The sequence below is a fragment of the Morus notabilis genome, unplaced genomic scaffold, assembly GCF_000414095.1.
Source record: "Morus notabilis unplaced genomic scaffold, ASM41409v2 Scaffold256, whole genome shotgun sequence".
Taxonomy (NCBI): Eukaryota; Viridiplantae; Streptophyta; class Magnoliopsida; order Rosales; family Moraceae; genus Morus; species Morus notabilis.
This window is the reverse complement of record NW_010367627.1, coordinates 551,765-570,872: the sequence shown is the minus strand read 5'-3', so window position 1 is coordinate 570,872 and position 19,108 is coordinate 551,765. Positions and strand designations below refer to the sequence as shown.

The 19,108-nt window shown below is 35.1% G+C and overlaps 3 protein-coding genes and 1 pseudogene across 3 annotated transcripts; 1 reads left to right on the top strand and 3 right to left on the bottom strand.

Moving 5' to 3' along the window:
* The first annotated feature begins 242 nt into the window (after positions 1 to 242).
* On the top strand, positions 243 to 1,561 carry LOC21404192. The gene is made up of 3 exons (XM_024175461.1): positions 243 to 554; positions 656 to 861; positions 1,189 to 1,561. The coding sequence occupies exons 1-3, from the start codon at positions 441 to 443 to the stop codon at positions 1,442 to 1,444; spliced, it is 576 nt and encodes a 191-aa protein (XP_024031229.1). The 5' UTR covers positions 243 to 440; the 3' UTR covers positions 1,445 to 1,561.
* A 2,290-nt stretch (positions 1,562 to 3,851) lies between these two features.
* LOC21404190 lies at positions 3,852 to 5,503 on the bottom strand (annotated as a pseudogene).
* Positions 5,504 to 5,853: 350 nt separating this feature from the next.
* On the bottom strand, positions 5,854 to 11,237 carry LOC21404189 (protein decapping 5). The gene is made up of 7 exons (XM_010113203.2): positions 10,920 to 11,237; positions 9,428 to 9,528; positions 8,579 to 8,647; positions 7,076 to 7,942; positions 6,626 to 6,805; positions 6,414 to 6,524; positions 5,854 to 6,290 (listed from the first exon to the last, which is right to left on the bottom strand). Exons 1-7 carry the CDS (start codon positions 11,056 to 11,058, stop codon positions 6,144 to 6,146), a joined length of 1,614 nt encoding a protein of 537 aa, XP_010111505.1. The 5' UTR covers positions 11,059 to 11,237; the 3' UTR covers positions 5,854 to 6,143.
* Positions 11,238 to 15,767: 4,530 nt separating this feature from the next.
* LOC21404188 (pentatricopeptide repeat-containing protein At1g71490) lies at positions 15,768 to 18,198 on the bottom strand. Its single transcript, XM_010113202.2, has one exon. The coding sequence runs from the start codon at positions 18,191 to 18,193 to the stop codon at positions 15,932 to 15,934; it is 2,262 nt and encodes a 753-aa protein (XP_010111504.2). The 5' UTR covers positions 18,194 to 18,198; the 3' UTR covers positions 15,768 to 15,931.
* Between the last annotated feature and the right edge of the window lie 910 nt (positions 18,199 to 19,108).

The following is a 19,108-nucleotide window of genomic DNA, read 5'->3' as shown; positions in this document are numbered from 1 at the left end:
TATAAAACAGCCATAACATTTATTTATTTTTTTGTTTATTAATTATTTTGGTTTTTCTATAAACTATATATATATATATATCCATCTTGACAACCCAACAGTGAATCAGTTGACTAGCTCCACCCCAAAGCAAGTGTTTGATTTGTAAAGCTTCACAAATATTCCAAACCAAAGTCGCCTAAATAAGGCTAGGAATGGTATCTCTCATTTAAAGCGAGCAATGCAAGATGTCTTCATAGAAAAGTCTCATCCAACACAAAGGCGCAAGAAGAAAGTCCCAAAGGAGGAACGAGGAGAAGAAGAAGAAGAAGCCAAGAGGAACGGACCCCAAAAGGCTTCTAACTCCAAAAAAGCCATCAATGTATCTTTGTACCCCTTGACTTATAAGCTTCAACAACTCTTTCTTCTCTCCTCTCAAGCTTTTTCTCCCAAGAAACCACATGGAAAGAAAACACCAACATGGGCTCTTACCGATCCTCTCTGTTATCGTCACCATCTTCCTCGGTGCCTTGTCCGTCACATCATGCATAGCCGCGGAATTCAAGAGAGCCAAGGTAGTGTTTCAAGCCCCATCAAGGCATCACCATTTTATTTTTTGTGTGTTCAGAACCATTTGAATTATTCTTCTTTCTTTTGTTTTCCCTATTGCATGTAGATTAACGACCTCAGGTTGGATGGGAGATTTTGCTATATGCCCGGAAGTCATTCATTTGGCTTCGGAATTGGGGCTTTGGTTTGTCTTTGCATCGCGCAAATCATCGCCAATATGCTGGTCTGCAGAAACTGCTGTACAAGGGAGATGACAAGCAGTTGCAAGGCCAAAACACCAATGATTTCGACTCTTCTTCTACTTATCTCTTGGTAAGGACACTTCTACAACTTACAACACTTTATATTTCCTTATCATTTACCTATCTATTCTATGCCGATTAAAAAGTTCACGGAAGAAAATTATACAGTCGACATAATGACACGGTACACCCAATCCACTAATTCTTTTCTTTGTCCACAACATCATTAGGTTAGTGACTTCCAACAATTAATTGACATTTCTTTTGTGTGAGTAATCCACCCCAACTTAGCCTTCCTTTGGTGCTATTATTTAGTATTTCCTAACATGGGGGTCATATATTCATTTTATTAAAAGAAGAGCTAACCAAACATGGTATTAAATTGGGAGGCAAGCAGGATCAGCTTTGGAATTGCAGTGATATTGTTGGGGAGTGCCACAAGCATGAGTATTAGGCAGCCATATGGGAAAGGATGGTTGAATGGCGATTGCTACGTCGTCAAAGACGGCGTATTTTTTGGATCCGCTATCTTGGTGCTGCTCACAATAGGCTTCATGCTCGGCTCCGCCGTGACATCCAAGACTCGGAGGAAGACACAAATTGACCAAGAATTCACACTGCAGCAGCAGCTAGATCCAAAGTTTATAGCTTAAAGAGATAAAATAAATAGAGAGGAAAAAACTGAAGGGCGATATAAAATAAATAGAGAGGAAAAAACTGAAGGGCAAAATATTGCCATACAGGTTTTTTTTTTTTTTTGAACTATCTGACAGAGCTACTGGTAGAGTTGGACCACAAGCACCCAATACTAGGCTTCAATATCAAGATTTGTTTCTGTTGAGGAAGTTGTAGGGAAGGGTGGGGAGGGAATAGACTCATAAAGAAATTAAAGATGCTCCACATCCCCTCATGCAAGTTTATTAACCCTTTTTATGATTCTTTTTTTTTTTTTTTTTTTTTTTTTTTTTTTTTTTTTTTTGCAGAGAGAACTCGATAATATATATTATTTAGAGAATATAGTAATATATTAAATACTTTTACATCTTTATGCTTTTCTTGTACATTTGCTTCCTAAACCCATTCGGTGACCCAGTGGATGGGCATCAGTCACAATCTGTGGGGCCACTTCTGATAAAAATATTTAAGACTCATTTAGTTCGTTAATTTGAGTTTTTAATTTAAATTAAAATATAATTTTATATAAGAATTTTTTATTATAGTAAAAAAATTAAATGTGACTGTTTTAAAATTTTTTTATTGTAATAAAATTTAAAATTTAAATTTAAATTAGAGAAATAAACAGAAACTTAATAGTTGTGTGAAGCCCTTCCGACCGCATTTTTGTCTTTGCTTTAGTTTTTCTCTAATGGGCTAGAAAGTGGTTGCAGCCAAACCAATCTTCTCTTAGCAAAACATTCTATTTGACAGTGAAGGCAAACCTTTACACCTCATAAAAATAAGGAGAACTTTCATTGCCACGTCACGTGTAGCGGGTCAGATAAGCTAGTGATGGCTAATGGGTAGACACAATACAAAACCATTCAATTATCTATCACTATTAATTTAACATATGCAACTAACGCAAAAATACGACTATATTAAGACTGTCATGTAACAAAACAGAAACTTATATTTTACTTTTCTTGTCATGTAATAGTTCTAAATTTTATCATAAAACTGAACTATTTTACTTTCCTGCTTCACATTATTTCTTTCTACTAGGAATCCGTGTTTAGTATATAAGTTCAAATCAGAAAACAAACTAAGGCCTCGTTCACTTCGCGGATTCGAGTTTTCGATTCGAGCTGAGATGTGACATTTTCTGAGAACTTTTTACTGTAGCAGAAAATTTTGATGTGACATTTTCTGAGAGCTTTTTACTGTAGAAACTTAAAACTAAAAACTCGAATCGGTGAAGTGAACGAGGCCTAAGGGTACGTTTAGTTGCAGTAACAGAATGGTAATAAAAATAATAATGAGAATGATAATGGAATGGAATTGAAATGTGCTAAAATTATAAACTGATTCTTTTGTTTGATTAGAGTTATAGAATCAATACCTGAATGATGATTATGTTGTTTGGTTGACAATAGAATAGAATGAAAGTAAACTGTATTTTGACAAAAATACCCTTGATTAATAATCCTAAATAATTTAATATTTTAATTAATTAAAATAGTAAAAAATAATTTAATTATTGAAAAAAACTTTTTATTTGAAGGATAATAATTTAAAAACTATATTTCAATTGTAAAAAAAATATATATTTGATATTTTTATATAATAATAAATTATCACAAGCTCAAATATGATAATTTTTAACATCTATCATGATATGTTCTCTGAAAAATGTAACTTTCGCCCCTATCAATAATAAAAATGATAATATATTATTCAACTACATATATAATCCCAAAATATAATTATATGCCAAGTAAAACAAGTTCCTAGTTAATACAATTTAACAAAGTGAAGCATAATCCTAATTAGTTATTTTTCTCTTTTCGATATCTATATCTTTTTCTGTATAAGATGTTGATCACCATTTATATAGTTGAGCTATTAATGAAGGCGTGCCCATTGATAGGTAAAGTTTAGATAGAATCGTGAAAGCTTACTCAATAAAATAATAAATAAAAAGTTAAGATAGAATCACAGTTGAAAAACATAGCCACTTTATCCTCAATTATGTAAGTTCAAATTTTCAAAAACTCACGTTTGGCTTGTTTTTCTGTTGGTTTGATGTTTATTTCTTCAGGATGTACAAAACCTAATGTAATATAAAACAAGAGGTTAACCTAATTGGGTTAATTCAGTTGCCAATATTATTGAGTAAAAGTCTAATTGTGGGGTGGTGGGTTGATTATGCTGCAGCATTATGGAGGCTCAAGTGCAAGCATGGCTTTCCGAGCAGCTGAAGGAACACTTTCCGAGCAGCTGGCTTCTGTGAAAGAGGAAAGCATGGCCATACTGAAGGACTACATCACCAAATATAATGTTCCCAATGATGTTCCTAATGAACCACTCGAAGAGAGCTCCTCAGGGGACGAGGATGAAAAATCAGGAGAAGTGTATGCCAGCCTTGTCGAACAAAGAAAGCAGATACAAGAATTCCTGTAGGGTGAGCTTGGACGATCTCTTCTCTTCAAAATCGCCCTCCTTCAACACGGCCAAAACCTTATTTTTGAATTCAGATGCCTCCCCTTCTACATCACCAAATGCTAGAGCTAAAACTCCATCCATATCCACATCTTATTATCATTTATTCATCTGCTCCATCAGCATCATCATCCACATCCATATTTAGGTCTTCATTGTTGTCCCTGAGTCTCGAAAAGTCCATCTTATTATCATTATCCTCCATCAAACCTTGTCCTGAGAGCTTCAGTGCCTGTACAGTCTTGTAGTTCTTCTCCAGTAAAGTAATGACACTCTTCTGCCTAAAGATTGAACCAAGAGTCTTGTTCTTACGGTTGAAGCATATCCGGAGAAATCCATCCCACTCTTTTTGCTTCACTTCAATCCGGGGTTTCCTTGGCTCAATTCGAACCACAGAGGAATCCACTTTCAGGGGAGGGCGGGAGCAATATGCTAGAATGACTTTCCAACAAAGTGAAATTAGCAAAATGACCTTCTTCTATTTTTTATGAAGAAAGACATTTACTCATTCTTTGTAAATGAGGTCATTTTGCAAATAAAAATTTTTGAGAAATTATTTTACTAATAAAACTTTTCAAAAGAGTTATTTTTACAAAGGCCTCGGAGGGCGGAAGCTATTCTTTCTGACTTTAAGGAGGTGCGAGACTCTGGCAAGCAGTTGGGTGTTCACAGTAAGACGGCAGTAGAGCTTGCCCCCAGGCTGGGCCACCAGTCTCATTTAACCAAGAAGGCTAAATATATGCAGTTCAATTAATAATAACATCAAAATTACGATTCAAAACGAAGAAAACCTCAATCGCAATATAGGATTAACCGGAATCCAAAACACAACAACAAATTCTGCGGATATTGAAACAAAAAACGCAACGCAATGGAAAAAAGAAAAGATTGGAGATCTAGAAATAAAGAAATACCTTCAACCGATTGGAGAGAGGAGTGCCCTGGAAGCGCCGCTGCAACTCGAGGACCATACGAGGGTCGACCTCAACGGCGATGACCGCCTTACCGGCTTCTAGAAGCTTCTTCATAAGGTTTCCGGTACCAGGACCGATCTCGAGGATGGTGTCGGTAGTCTTGATGCCGGCTTTCTAGACGATGGAGTCGACGAGCAGAGGGTTCTTGAGAATGTGCTGTCCCTTCGACTTGTGGAAGGATATGCCTCCTTGGTATGGAGCGTGCGCTGCTGCGTTCGGCTTCGGTTTCTCTTTCCTCGCCTTTCCGCCCGCCATTGTTGCTCCCAATTGGAACTGTAGAGAGAGAGAGAGAGAGAGAGAGAGAGAGAGAGAGAGAAAGAGAGAGAGAGTTATGAGTAATTGTGTTTGGTCTCGGAAAGCTTCGTTAGGGTTCGGGAATCGAGGAGAGAAGCCGGTGACGGGTTGTGGATGCGTAGAGAGCTCAGAGTTGGTTCGGGAGCTTCGAAGCCATGGCGTCGATGGTCAATGGCTGGAGCTCGATGGTCAAGCAAGAAATGGGGGCTAGGGCATCAGGGAGTTTTTGGAGAAAACGTGAAACAGGGCTGAATGGAAAAGCCATTCCACAACCCCCCACGTGAATGGCCATTCACTCAAAATGGGGCTTTCCGTTTCTAACCTAAAAAATGAAAGCAAACAATGGAATTAGGTGGAATGACTTTTCTTTTCCATTCCCCCTAACCAAACACAGCCTAAGGGTTTTAATTATGACTTTTAAAATTTAATTTTTTTATAAGAAAAAAACACCATAGTAAAATTAAAACTATAGATTTAAACTTATACCAAACATTCAAAAAGAAGAAAAGGAAAAAGAGTACTTGAACACCCGACTTTATAGATGCCTAGGCACACGTTTGAGAGTATAAAATCAGAAAAGAGCAAATAAAATAAAATAAAAAAAAAAAAAACACAGAAGAAAAGCACAACTCATCTAGACTATGATTTCCTTCTTCGGCAAGTAGTCATCTCGGGGACAATTGAAACGTAAGGTGCAGAATGCCAGTTCATGGGCACTAAAAATACATGAACTAACAAAATATTGCTACTTGAGAGTCCCTTTCCCACCATCTGAGACAATAATCCCACTGTTCACAACATTACCCTTCAAATTCAGACCTCATAAAGCTAACTGGTTCGGAGTAGAGTAACAACATATCAAGCATATCTATGACTTTGATAAAAGACCAAGGAGCTTCATAGAGCATTAAAATGCAGACCGGCACTAGAACGGCAGGCTTCCTCCACGTCCCCTCCCACCGCCGTAGCCATATCCCCTTCCCCAGTTATAAAAGCCCCTGAAATTCTCCCCGCGCCCACCAGCAGCATAGCCACCATAACCTGGATTAGCTCTCTGCTGGAATCCAAACGTCTGAAAATGAAAGTACATGAGAGGACATCAGCTAAACTTCCTATTTGAATGTGCTTTGTTACAATTTTGACATATTTATCTCTCACTTTAAAGGCGCAAACAAGGAAATAATAATAAGCATACCTCAGTGTCCAGCTTGATTCGCTCTGAAAACCGATGCTGCCCATTTCTTGCCCCACGAGTTTGTGAATTGCATGAAATTGAGTCGAAGAAATCATCCTTGTTATATGCAGGCTGTATGAAGAATCAATAAGACTTCTACCAAGTTTACACATTGATACGCACTAGACCAAGAAAACATCAAAACCAGAAACACAAATTGTACCAAGTCCAACCTTTTGGTTGGCTAACGTGCCATGACCCTCTTTCTCTTCCGTGCGATGTCCAGCTATATTGTCCTGTGTTCCCTCTGCTTTATCCGTTCGTTTTCCCTTCCCAAGGTAGCCCCACAGATCATCCTTCTTAAATTTCTCATTCATAGCCGTAAAGTCAAACTCTTCAGTGAACTCCACGGCCTGCATATAAATTTTAATTAAAAGAATAAGAAAAGAGAAAAAAAAATAGAGAAACAACCAGCAGATGTTTTCGTCTTTCACTATCCATTTAGCACCTCATCAACTCTTTTTTTCCTCAACCTCTTTATCACGTACATATTAAAAAAAAAAATTCTCTCCAAAAATATTTCGTAACACTAAACAGATACAATGCACTGTTACAGACAGCTTCGAAATAGATACAAAAACAAAAGATTTGCTTAGAAAAAAAAAAAAAGAAATATATCAAACCTTTTGTGTCGAAGTCGGCAATGGTAATAATGGTGCTTGTATAACAGGAGTGGGAATTGAGGAAGAAGAATTAGATGGCATTGGTACCAGAGCTCCCATGTCTTTCTGATTAGGATACAGTTTCTGCATGGACGACAGCATGTAAGATCCAGAATGTGCTGATTGATCAGGTGTAAACAAAAGTGGGGGTGGTGTTAGCAAGGGACTTAAATTTGAACCCATAAAGGGTGATGTAGGATGTGGCATAGACTGGACGGGTAGCACTGGTATCGAGTCAGAAACAGCTTTATGAACAATTTGGGTTTCATTTATGTTCAAATCTAGGCGAGATAAAGGAATTGAAGATGTAGTCAGAGTACTAGCAGTTGGCGAAGTGGAATGAGATGGTAGAGATGCCTGAGTGGACAAGGATGGTACACCAAGAGAAGCAGAGTACTGTACAGGAGAAAGAGAGGGTGAAAACTTTGGATTTACAGAGGTAGGCATGGAAGATGAAGATACAGGGGTCCTAAATTCTGATGCATTGATCGATCCCAAAGCCATAGATGCCTGAATTTCAGGAGCCTGTATAAGTGGCTGCACTGTCGAGGGACTCGACATCACTGATGGGGGTTGAACATTAACATGGTGTTGTGGAGGATAAGAAGTGCCAATAGATGCACCGTTGTATCCATGCCAGTACATTGTTGTTTGAGACATGGTAGAATTTTCTGATTGTTGGGTAGCAGATTGATTTGAAGGCAAAGTACCAGAATACCCTCTACTTGTCAAAGCAGGGGTATCTTGCCACTCAGTTGATTCTGTCAAACTGTTCTTAATAGCTGGTGTCAGTGGTGAAGAACTAGCAGGGACCCCAGCATACTGTGACTGCCAACCACAAAATAAATAACAAACCAATTTGTAAGATTCTCAAATTTACTCTTTAAAATTATACGAGCATCCCTAGCACGATACAAAATTTCTAAAATTTGGCACTTTGGTATATAGAAAACAAAAAAAACAAAACTACAATACAATGCTATAATTAACGTCAAATTTGGCATATAAAAAAAATCGAAGTTAGGCATAAAATCATATCAATACACTGCTATACTTAAAATGCTTTATCATATTAACCATTAACCAACCGCATGCCAAATTTTGCCAAATGCCACGCTTATTTTGTTATAGTTCACTTTTTCACTTGATCATTACAACATTACCACTTTTCAATTTTTGAAATTTAAAATTTTTCCTTGACATATTCCGAAGCATAAAACTTTATTACCCTCCAAATTTAAAAAGAAAAAAAAAAACAATTACAAGAGTGGATTCTGCATTTAACATAGGACTATGCATTGGAGATCAAACTAGAACAATATGTCAAACATGCCAACTGTATACTTTTTGTGCCAATTGCCAAATATAGCATTCGCATTGGAAATATAAACTGTAATTTGAAATAACATCACATATATGTGTACATGTATGCACACAAATAAAAGGGAACTACAATGGGGATACCTGAATGATAGCAGGATCATCATGAATCTGTTCTTTTCGGGCAGGAGGGGAGGACTTAACTTGCAAATCCTGAAATCACAAAAAGAAATGGAGATGGAGGGATTTAAACCTTATAGCAGTAATTAAGTATAACCAACAACGGTTGAAAATGTCAAGACAGCAATTAGGGTATAATTAGAAGGTATCGCCATCTTCGCAGTTAAATTATCACGTGTTTAGAAATCACAAGACAGAATTGCAAGAGTTTCTATCACAAAAACAGGATAGCATAATCATAAACGATACCATGTGTACTGCCACATACATGACAGGATCTTTACAGACATTTGAACTGAATTCAAATACTACATCAGTGAGATACCGTCCACAACAGATGAGATGCCAAAAATGGTATCGAAGGAAAAAGAACTAAAGCCTTTAGACACATGAACATGATGCACTTAAAAAAAAAAAAAAAAAAATCCCCTGAGGGAAAGAAGAGGAACCAAAAGTACAAGTGAAAAGAAATAAGTAGGTGGTTTCTTCCAAGAAACAATATGCGGGTATGTGCATGCGCATTATATGCATACATACATAGAGAGAGAGAGAGAGAGACAGAGAGAGACAGAGAGAGACAGACAGAGACAGAGACAGAGAGGGACAGAGATCAAACATTATAGGATCTTTAGAAAGTTGAAACTGTATTGGATTTAACAGAATTAAGAAACTACATCAGTGAGTTACAGTCTTAACACATAGCATAAGCCTTCAAATAAAATATTCTACAAAGAATGTATAGCACCTCATGCAAAAAGTGAAGAATGTATTACGCTTTCGGATAACATAAATCAATCATCAAGCACTCTTTACCTTAATATCACTTCCTCTAAACAGAATGTATTCATAAACCTTATCACTTGGAGGAACTTGCTGGCCATCCTTCTTTCTCCCCTCCGTTCCATATGATCTGACTGCAACATCATTTAGAAAGTTAAGACACTAAAAGATGTTCAATTTTGACAATGAACAACAAAATATTAAGGAATAAGAAGAGGACTAAGTTCAACTTAAATTCAATAACCACATTGGTGGAAATTCATAGCATCATTCTAGTATATACAGATTAAGATCGTAAAAACATAAGGTTGTAATATAGCCAAACCTAATTCCAGACTAGCTGATACAAGAGCTATAAAGAAAGAGCCAAGATCTCCTATAAAATACAAAAGTATCATTCACAGTCCAAGCAAACCCACTTAAAAACCTTATCAAAGTATGACCGGCCATCATATTAGAATACAAAAGTATTCCTAAAGCATAATACACAAAAACAATAAGCAATTAGAGGGCCTACTTGGCAAAGCTTCCTGGAAGCTGCCTTTGGCTTCCTTGGTCCAAAAGCTGCTTTGTTTGGATTGTTAAAAGAGCTTTAGCTCTCTCGAAGAGCATTGACTCAAAGCCACAAAACATGGCTTCTAAAAAAACATCTTCTAAATAGACTTTTAAACTTGTATCAGACTTTTGGTTAGACATTATAAACTTCATCATGATATTTTTATTGCCTACTAGAAAATTTTAAACATTATTTTGGCCTATTAAACTCTTTGAAAAATGTAGTTCCAAGTATTTTTGCTGAAAAGGCACACCTTTTACTTCTCTTCTTCTATTGACTTAAATAAAAAAAAATAAAAAAAAATAAAAAAAATAAAAAAAATAAAAAAAAATAAAAAAATAAAAGCAAAAGCCCTGCCAGTGCCAATGGGACTCGCGCTGGTAATAAGAAACTTAAAAAATGTAACTCGTTTCTTTGAAATCCCACTACAGTGCTAATGAACAAATTATTAACAAAGGATCACAAAAGTTCCTCCAAAAACATTTATATCAACAAACAGAAGATGAAATCCAGGAAGCAAAATTTGTCGAGCAGAGATCATCAAGAACTCCCCAAAATTTCCATTTCTAGAAGTTTATCTGTCCTGGCCTCACATTCCCAGAAAAGTGGACTCATTTTCTTATTCAGAAAACATGTTCTAAACAAAGAGCCCTATATTTCGATTTTAAATATTATTTTACGCTTTCTAACATTTCTGAGGTTTTGCTAAATCAACCTAAACGTCAAAAAAATAGTCCTTCAAGGTACTAAAATCTAGATATTCACCAACATTTAAATCATCGCATTCAAAATCAAACTCTCACATCTCATCAATTCACGTTCTGATCCAGAAAAGCATAAGCACGTATAACCGTAGAACCAAATTTCCATTATTCTTTTATGGATGGATTTATAGAGGTTTCTCATTCTCAATTTCCGCAAAATACAAAAAGGAAATGCAATCATCGCACAAATATTGAGTAGGAATACCGTTTTTGAGGCCGATGGTGGAGTCATGTACATTAATATGATAGAGAATACCCTCGTAGCGTATTTCGTACTTGGAAATGAGGCTGATGAAGCTTCCGATGAAGGAATCGCCAGCGCTTGCCGCAGATTCGGCGGCCATGGTCGGAGCTCAAGATTTCGGTTACTGATCTCGCGTCTCGGAAGGTTCAGTAGCCGAGAAAATCGGCGAGAAAGTGGAGGAAAATGGAGAAAAAGAGCGAAGGAAAACGGATGTTGGATTTTTGGAAGTCGGAAGACTAGGGTTTATGCGTTTGTCGGACAATAATCGGATCCTGTAAGAAGCGGTTAAGCTCGGATAAAGTTGGAGGAGATATTTAAACCCAGATTTTAACCCTAAACTCAAATTAAAATTTAAATTAAAATTCAAGCTTAAACTTAAATTTTATAAATAAAAAAAAAACGTGAATTTAAGGATCCGTTTAGTTAACTGATTCAAGTTTTTAATTCGAGTTTAGATGTGATTTTATGTGAGAGCTTTTTACTGTATTAAAAAAGTTAGATGTGATTGTTTCTGAAAGTTTTTTACTGTAGCAAAACTCAGGGAAAGTTCTTTTGTCATTTTTTAGTTAGGTAACTTGAGTGTAGATTTTGAGTTAAGTTTGAGTTATAACTTGAGTTGAAGTTGTAACTTGAGTTTGTGTTTAGTTGTGTACATTTGAGTTATAGTTTGAGAAAAAAATCTTTTTGAGTTTATGTTTGAGTGAGTCAAAACTTGAATTGTATTTAGATAGTATTTTAATAAAACTAAATGCTGATGGAAAATTTTAATAGGGTATATGGGTGGGGATTTATTCGTCTTTTCGTTGTCAACGCATAGAAAAAAATCATCTCAATCAGAATTAAAACGAAAAAGTTATAGCATTTTTAAGAATAGAAAAAATATTGTTCATTAATTTGAGTTCGAGTTTCTAAACTCGAGTTGAGGGAGAAACTTAAGGGCTGTTCGCCAGTCCCTTTTTTGAGTTTTTACTCAAAAAAAGCAACTCGAGTTACAACTTTATTCAAGTCATGTTCTTTTAAGTTTAAACTCGAGTTTGTGATTAAAACTCGAGTTCAAGTTTCCCCTTCAGCGAAACGAACGAGGCCGATTCATTAATTTAGAATTATAATTTAAAATTATTCTCAATTTATGAGTTTTTTTATGAGAAAAAATATTATAACAAGTCACGAATCATAACACAAATCCACCAACTAAACACACATTAGTACTCTAACTTCAGCCGGTCTGTTCAAAATGAACTGCTCCTTTAATTTGAATTATATTTATGAAACACAGATTGGGATTGGGACAGCAAAGCCGTTCGGTCTGGGCCGAATTGCGCTGAACGGGTGAAACAAACACGTCGAATATTACACAATAACTGCCATAAGCAAGCCAAGGGCTTGTTTGGTCATGTTTGATCCAAAATTCGAATTTTTAAATTTTTGGAGATAAATTACTGTATCATAACTTTTAAAATTTAATTTTTTATTAGAGAAAATATTGTAACAAAAACTTTAAACTGGGGTTTGAGCCCTCTTTTAAACAAGCCCTTCCTTAAACTAGTATGGAAATTACCAGTAATTTTTCATAAAAAAGAGTTCATTATTTATGATTAATTACAAAAATTTCTTACAAATTATGACCCGAATGTCAATGTGTCGTTGGATTCTTAAAACATAACAACTGTTCCTCTTAAAGAATGAACATTAACAAAATAGCTCCTCCAGTTAGGGTTTTTGACGGAAATTGAATAATAATTAACTTGTGATATATAATATAAGACGGAAATTGAATAGTAATTAACTTGTGATATATAATATAAGTTTATTTTAGTACTTCCAATCAAACTTGGATTTAGACTTTATTTAGAATTTATATTTTGAGGAAAATTTTAAATAAAAACCAAAACTTAACAAGTTTTTTTTTTGTTTAAAAAAAAGTAACACTGATTAAAGAGAGATAAAAATGTTACTAAAGTTTTTTTTTCTTTTAGAACAATAAAACTTTCAGAACTTTAACGGAAACAAAACGTTTTATATTTTAAAATCAATAAATCATAATGGGAGGATAGAAGAGTAATTTTGTATTGAATTGTTTAAAAACTAAAGTTGTATTTTTGTCACGTGTCAACTCTGTCAAGTTAACTGACAAAAAAGTTATCTTATGTTTCGTTCACTTCGCAGATTCAAGTTTTCAATTCGAGTTGAGATGTGACATTTTTTTAGAGCTTTTCACTGTAGCAGAAAAAGTTAGATGTGACATTTTCTGAGAGCTTTTTACTGTAGAAACCTAAAACTGAAAACTCGAATCGGTGAAATGAACGAGGCATTAATTTTTAAGAGAGAGAGGGAGGAGGGGTATGTTTTAAAATTAAGAGCAAAGTGTTATAAAAATTATAATTTAAGGAGAATTTTTATAATTAATCATATTATTTACTGTGTTGCCATTTTGAAATCACTTAAGTAATTTATTATTTATTGCAGAATGATGATTCTATTTATGCATAATTTAACTATTTTTTAAGTTTATTTTATAAATAATTTTATAATTTTCGTTGGAATGAAATTCGTTTTGATTTATATAAGTTTGGAAATATATCTTTTTGTATTTTTCAACTAGTGGATATCCAAAAAATGGCTGCACCATTCCCAATTGTGTTGTAGAGAATTCAAAATCTAGTTGAACAATTTGAGGAATGAGAGTGGGGAATAGGAATCAATCCTATATTTATTTACTTTTTATTTTATTTTGAAATGATAGTGAGATTGGTGGGTCACACTTAAATTTAGGATCGGAGAAAATTGCAAAAACTGACCATTAAATGCGTCCTTTTGGAGTTCTACCCCTTTGATAATAATTTGTCAAATTATAGATAATAATTTGTCAAATTTTAGACAATAATCTGTTAAATTACGCATGTCGCTGGCAACATCTGTCAAATTATCGATAATAATCTATTAAATTACTTACTCTAAAGAGGCAAAATTCAATAGGCCAATGTTGAGACCAAAAAATCCTTAATGGTATAATTTTAAGGGGTATTTGTCAAAATTACTATTGGGATTGAGGAATGGGATTGTCACTTCTATATTGCCTTAGGATTGGGACTCATATTCCCGATATTAACATTAAATTACTATCATACTCATATTTTACTTATAAATATAAAATTAACATGCCATACATATTTTCATACTCATATTAACATTAAATTACTTATTTTGATTCTGAATCTTATTCACTCCGATTCATGCCTATTCCGATTATGTGTAGATAAACATGTCATACATATTTTCATCAAATGAACTATCATTAATTATTATTAATGCACTCACTAATAGCTTAAATTTTTGGGATGGATTATATACTAACATTTACTAGCATATGACAACCAAATTCTCGGGTTTGCCTTCTAGTTATAACTTGTTGCTCGAGCCAAAAATATCCCACCAATAAAGGAGCGCCAACTGAGTTTATACAGGGAATCAAAATGAATGTACAAGACAATGGAAATAGAACCAACATGAAATGTTGTCCATCATTACTCGTGAAAATTCAAACCACACATCAGCAAGGAGTGTCTCTACTCTACATTGTGGCCGACTTGGTATATAATTTACTATACCAAAATACAAAAAAGATTGTAATGTATTCCATTCACAATAAGAAAAACAAAGGAACTAAGGATGTCATTTTCTAAGACATCTGCAGTAACAATGACAACAATAGATGAAATGACTATCCAACTGCAACAAGTTTTCTTAATTCTTAGAAAACTAACGGTGACTCCATTTCCGCTCAACATTCGAATGAGAACAAACAATTTCTATCACCAACCTCATCCGTTCGTCATAGTATATGTAATTCCAATTGGAATATGAAATCTACCAAGCTGCATTTGAATTTGAATTCTTTACAGGTACTTGTCGCCAATGCATTTGAATTTGATGCTTCCCACTCGTATCTCCTCATTTAAGAAAGTGTAAACAAAAAAGAAACAAGTATAGTTACTAATTACCAAATTATCAAGAAGTCAACAACCAACAGAAAGTAATACAGGCAAATAAATCAACATATGCACTAAACAAAAGCAGTTCACTATAAAGAAGTCTCTTGCAACTCACGAATAAATTCAGTAGAATATCCCAATATAAATGGTAATAGAAATGAGAATGGTTTTAATTGACAATAATGAATTCATTTGTATTAAGAACAAACATTTAAAACAAATATATTAAAGGTCATTTCTGATTATTACCCCCATTCAGAAAGTATAAACATGGCAAAACAAAAAAAAACAATTAAAAAAAAAGAGGAAAGAAAAGAAAAAAACTTAGCAAGATCTAGGTACCAAGAAGTTAAAATGGTTTTTATTAATCAGAATCTAATTGACAAACACAAACACATTCAACAGAATGAAAATGCTTTTTATTAATTTACTTGTGTAGGGCGTAAATATTAAATAGAAAAAGAAAATCATACGAGAATGCATCCTGTGACTATCAATAGTTATATCAATGGATATACTGAAATACTAAGCCTCAAAAACATTTGAAGAGAAAACAAGAAAAAACAATTTCACAAATAGAAAAGAAAAAGAAAAAAAAAAAAAAAAAAAAAAAAAAACAAAGTATCATGTGCAAATTGAAACAAAAAGAACTCGTTGTACCCTATAAAAGCTTTTATCCGAAGCATATAAAACAAATGGAATTAAAAAAAAAAAAAGTAACTAAATATACCCTCGATGAATAAACCTTTGATAGTATGGTGAACATTTCCAATAAACATAAAATAGAAGACAAGTAAATCTCCACCTTTCTGCATTTTCATATACATTTCCAATAATATATGAGAATGCATTTCCACTTTTCTGCATTTTCTGCATTTTTCATGTATTTACTTGTTCTGTGTGTCTTTTATTTAGTCCACACTTCTCAAATGTGTTAGTGATGCTTAGTTTGGTATAAACTCCCTCAGTCCTTTGTCTATTCTACTCCTCATAAACATCCTCACCTGGACCTAAACCTTCAATGGCAGTATAACCATAATCTTTCATCACCTCGACCAACCCATCCAACAAACTGTAAATGTCATGCACATGGGGAATTGATGTGTCGCCCACCAGAAAGGGGAAGAATCCATTGCCCACATCAATCCAAGCACAACCAGGAGCCTTCCTCACACCCAAGTCCCTCATGAAAGTCCTCACCATTGCTATCTTGTTCCACCGCCCAGTGGCAGCATACATATTGGAGATCAACACGTAGTAACCTGAATTTTTGGGTCTCATTTTCAAAAGGTTCTCCGCTGCCCATTCTCCTATTTCCAAGTTTCCGTGGATTCGACAGGCTCCAATAAGAGTCGCCCACATTGCAGGAGTTGGCTTGTAAGGCATCCTCGTGATGGTGTTCTTTGCCGTGTTTATCAAACCAGCCCTTCCAAGAAGATCAACCATGCAAGCAAAGTGCTCCAAACAGGGACTTATACCATACACACTCAACATCTTATCAAAGAGCATCTGCCCTTGGATTATAAGACCTGAATGGCTACAAGCTGATAGAACTGCCACCATGGTTATATGGTCTGGTTTGATCTGGAGCCTGTTCATCTCCTCAAATAACTTCAGAGCAGCTTTTCCCTCTCCCTGCATCCCATATCCAGCAATCATGGAAGTATAGGTCACTTCGTCTCTCCTGGTTAATGAATCAAATACTCTTTTAGCTTCTAAAACCTTGCCTGATCTTGCATACATGTCCACAATTGCATTCCATAACATAAGGTAATTCTCAAAGCCTTCTCGTTTTATAATGTAGCAGTGGAACTCCTTCCCGTGTTGAAGATTTGCTACTCGAGCACAAAGAGGAAGAATGCTAGCTATTGTAACGTAATTTGGCTCTATTCCAGAATGCAACATTTCTCTGAAAAAAAAAGAGGCTTCCTCAGCTCGATCCATGTGGGTATAGCCGGAAAGCATAGAGTTCCATGTAATTATATTCTTGTCCTCTACAAGTTGAAACATAATATCCGCTTGCCTAAGGTCTTTGCATCTGGAATACATTGTAATCAATGCATTCTTAAAATTGTCAAACTCGTAGATACCAGTGCGAATTGCAAAACCATGAATTTCCCTCCCCAACTTAATCATTCCCATGTGGGAACAAGCACCCAAACCAATAATCAATCCCACTGAGTCCAGCCGAATACCGCAAGCTCTCCTTTGAGAGAGCAACTCGAGTGCCAGCGAAAATTTGCCAATGCGCAAGCACCCTCCAGCAATGGTGTTCCATGTTACTATGTTTATTTCCCTACCCTCAACTCGCACGCTTTCAAAGAGCTCAAATGCTTCCTTCCACATGCCCCTGGAGGCATAAGCAGAGATCATCGTGTTCCAAGAAATACCATCCCTTTCGGGCATTTTGTCAAACAAGTTGCGCGCAACATTCAAGAGCGCAAACTTCCCATACATCGAGACCAATGCGTTATACACAAATAAGCTCCACGGCAAAGGGCTACACCCAATGGACTTGTGCACTTCTCTACCAAAAGCTAAATCCATCGTTTCACCACAGGCCTTGAGCACAGATGGATAAGTGAAGTTATCCGGTCGAATACCCCTGTTCACCATTTGTTTGTAGGCAGAGAGAGCCTCACCAAAAAGGCCATTCCTAGCATACGAAAATATGAGCAGATTCCAAGGCAAAGGATGCAATATATTCGAATTCTCAGTAACAACATGTGCATCAACAAGGAGATTAAAACTCGAATAAAAGTTTACCAACTTGGGAACCAAAATGGGGTTCCGTTCAAAACCAAGCACGACAACGCAAGCATGAAGCTGTTTACCCGACATGAGCGATTTAAGGTTGGCGCAAGAGACAAGAAGAGAAGAGATGGGTTGTAAGACAATGTCATAGGAGCCAGTAGAAGAGACATGGCTTTGGACAAGAGAGAAAGTTTTGAATGCTTTGGATAGATGGCCTTGGCTTGTCAGGTTCTTAATGGAGGCAACAAGAGAATCTATCACGGAACCACCAATGCTCATCTCGTTTTCCAATACAAATGTGGAAGATTTATCAAAAGAAAAAAAAAATTCTTTTGTTTCATAAATTTTTGGATTTGGGATATAGAAAGACCTCGTACGATGGAAGGAGATGAAGAAGATGGAATATACTAATACTATAGTTGTTGTTCTTTTAAATGTGACATGGTAAACGTGAACTGATTGCATGGCTCTTGCCCAAAACTGCAACATCTGACTTGGGAAATCTGGCTCAATTCTGCTCTTCAAAAAGAAAGAGCTATTTCATCTCACTTAACGCAAGTAAGAAATGGAACCCGAAAAATAATAATAATAATAATAATAATAAAAGACACCATTTCTTTCTAAACATAAAGCCGTCACCTGAAACCATACGGTTTCCATATAATTTTCGAAATATAAGTCAGAATTGTTTTTTTAGACATAGAAAGAAAACAAATCATTGCTACAAAGAAAAAAAATTACAAGCACTTACAGGTGGAGAAATTGCCTAATAATCCTACTTTTTCATTACTACAATGAATCAATACCAACGGGGGTGGACATTGGGAGAGTTGGGTAGGTTTTTGATATTTTTCAATTTAAAACACATAATCAACTCAAAATTTAAAATCTAACTCATCCAATTAAATATACAATTTACTGTATGAGTCTGGACCTTTATTTTTTATTATTAATAAATATTTTTTTATTAATGTAATTATTTAATTAAAAAAATTATAAATTAATAATAAATAATAAAAAATTTTAGTACTTTTAAAAAGTATTTATCAAAATTACCTTTAAAATAGAAAAAAAAAGATCAGACTGCAAAACACTAGTAGTTTTAATAATATTTTCAATAAAAAAAAAGAAGGTGATTGAGGTAAATAGCAAAATTCAATGGGGGACTTAAAATTAATAGCATAAATTTAATTAAAAGAATAAAAATTAAAAGCATATTTTACAACAAAATTTTCAAAATCTAAAAAATGTCCCCACTCCTCTCTCCCAATCTGCAACTATCAGTCTATCTTTATTCTTTACCCATCTCGGCCCTCCCCCTGTTCGTTGTTACAGTTCTCTATTGTCTTCCCCATTTTTCGCAACGTTTTCTATTTCAAATTATTAAGGGGTTGTTCTTTTATA